General features: G+C 44.5%; 1 protein-coding gene across 1 annotated transcript; it reads right to left on the reverse strand.

Moving 5' to 3' along the window:
* Positions 1 to 417, reverse strand: LOC102281282 (large ribosomal subunit protein eL42). The gene has a single exon (XM_005903215.3). It carries the CDS (start codon positions 377 to 379, stop codon positions 59 to 61), a length of 321 nt encoding a protein of 106 aa, XP_005903277.1. The 5' UTR covers positions 380 to 417; the 3' UTR covers positions 1 to 58.
* Positions 418 to 1724: the final 1307 nt, after the last annotated feature.

Consider the following 1724-nt stretch of genomic DNA (forward strand, 5'->3'; position numbering starts at 1 on the left):
TAAGAGGATTTTATTGATGGCATTTTTATTGTCTTCATAATAAAACAAAATATGAAGCTCAAAACTGGATCACTTGGCCCTTTCTCTTCTTATCACTTCCCAGCTCAAAATGCTTGCATCTCTTAATAGCCAGCATTCTCTTTGATCTACAGTTGGGCTCAACACATTCAAGCCTCAGTACAATCTTCTTTGTAGTTTTAGCCTTTTTCCGGAAAATCGGCTTAGTCTGCCCACCATAGCCACTCTGTTTCCTGTCATAACGCCGCTTTCCCTGGGCATACAGAGAATCCTTGCCCTTCTTGTACTGTGTCACTTTGTGGGGCTGGTGCTTCCCACACTTCTTACAGAAAGTCCGACGGGTTTTTGGAACGTTCACCATGTTTGCGAGAGCGATACCAGCACAGAAAGCATGGCTGTCTTTATAGTCTACTTTGCCTTCTCAGAGGCCATCCTCCTCTTGAATTTTTTGTGTCCTTCCCTTCCAAAATTTTAAATTTATCTATGTGTACATATATACACGCACACATATGGTATTATTTTGTCAGTTTTCAGTTCAGTTCAGTTCAGTCACTCAGTCATGTCCGACTCTTTGCAACCCCATGGACTGCAACACGCCAGGCCTCCCTGTCCATCACCAACTCCCGGAGTTTACTCAAACTCATGTGCATTTGAGTCAGTGATGCTACCCAACCATCTCATCCTCTGTCATCCCCTTCTTTGACTTTAAATGAATAGCTTCATATATACTAAAGAATTTATGTAACCTAAGTATAAAATATAAAGAATATAGTACTTTTGTACCTGCCACTCAGAGAAAGAAATGGAATTTTACCCATACATTTAAAGCTTCCCATGTACACCTACCTCCTAACTAAACATTCATTTCTCATCTGGATTATGCAGCAGCTTCCTAACTGGTCTTTCTACCTTGGCCTTGCCTCCTCCAATCAGTTCTTCCCACTATAGTCAGAATGATCCTTAAAAAACAAAAATCTAATTGCATCATTCCTCTACTTAAAACTGTTCAGGTGCTTCCCATTGACCTTAGTGTAAAAGTAAACTTAAGAGTAGGCCCTTCATCATTTGGCTCCTGCTTTTACTTCATGCCTCACTTTTGCCATGTATCCCTCCATGTGCTGTGTTTTTTTCTCAAAACTGTTCATTGGTTTTTAGCCAAGTGGCTACCATAATTCCTTGGACCTCCCCCTACATGGCATATGTCACTGTTGTTCTTGACTGTTTACTTGTCTGTCTCTCATCCTTGCTATAAGGACTCCGAGGACAGGGAAGTCATCTGGCTCCTCTGCTGTATTGCTGGTTACCAGGAACAGCACCTGGCACAACGGATGCTCAGTAATGGTTAAATGAATGAATGGATGAGTGGTAGGCTCTGGGGACAAAGAGACGCTCCACAAAAAGCTAGTCCCTAGTCTAGGGGCTTCCCTGGTGGCACAGTGGATAAGAATCCACCTGCCAATGCAGGAGACACGGGTTCAGTCCCTGGTCCAGGAAGATTCCACAAGCCATGGAGCAGCTAAGCCTGTGAGCCGCAACTGCTGAGCCCGCATGCCCTAGACCCCGCGTGCTGTAACGACTGAGCCCATGCACTGCAGCTACCAAAGCCCGCGCACCAAGAGCCTGTGCTCACCAGCAAGAGGAGCCACTGCAATGAGAAGCCCTTACACAGCAACAAAGAGTAGACCCCACTCACAACAACTAGAGAA

The sequence above is a fragment of the Bos mutus genome, chromosome 15, assembly GCF_027580195.1.
Source record: "Bos mutus isolate GX-2022 chromosome 15, NWIPB_WYAK_1.1, whole genome shotgun sequence".
Classification (NCBI taxonomy): domain Eukaryota; kingdom Metazoa; phylum Chordata; class Mammalia; order Artiodactyla; family Bovidae; genus Bos; species Bos mutus.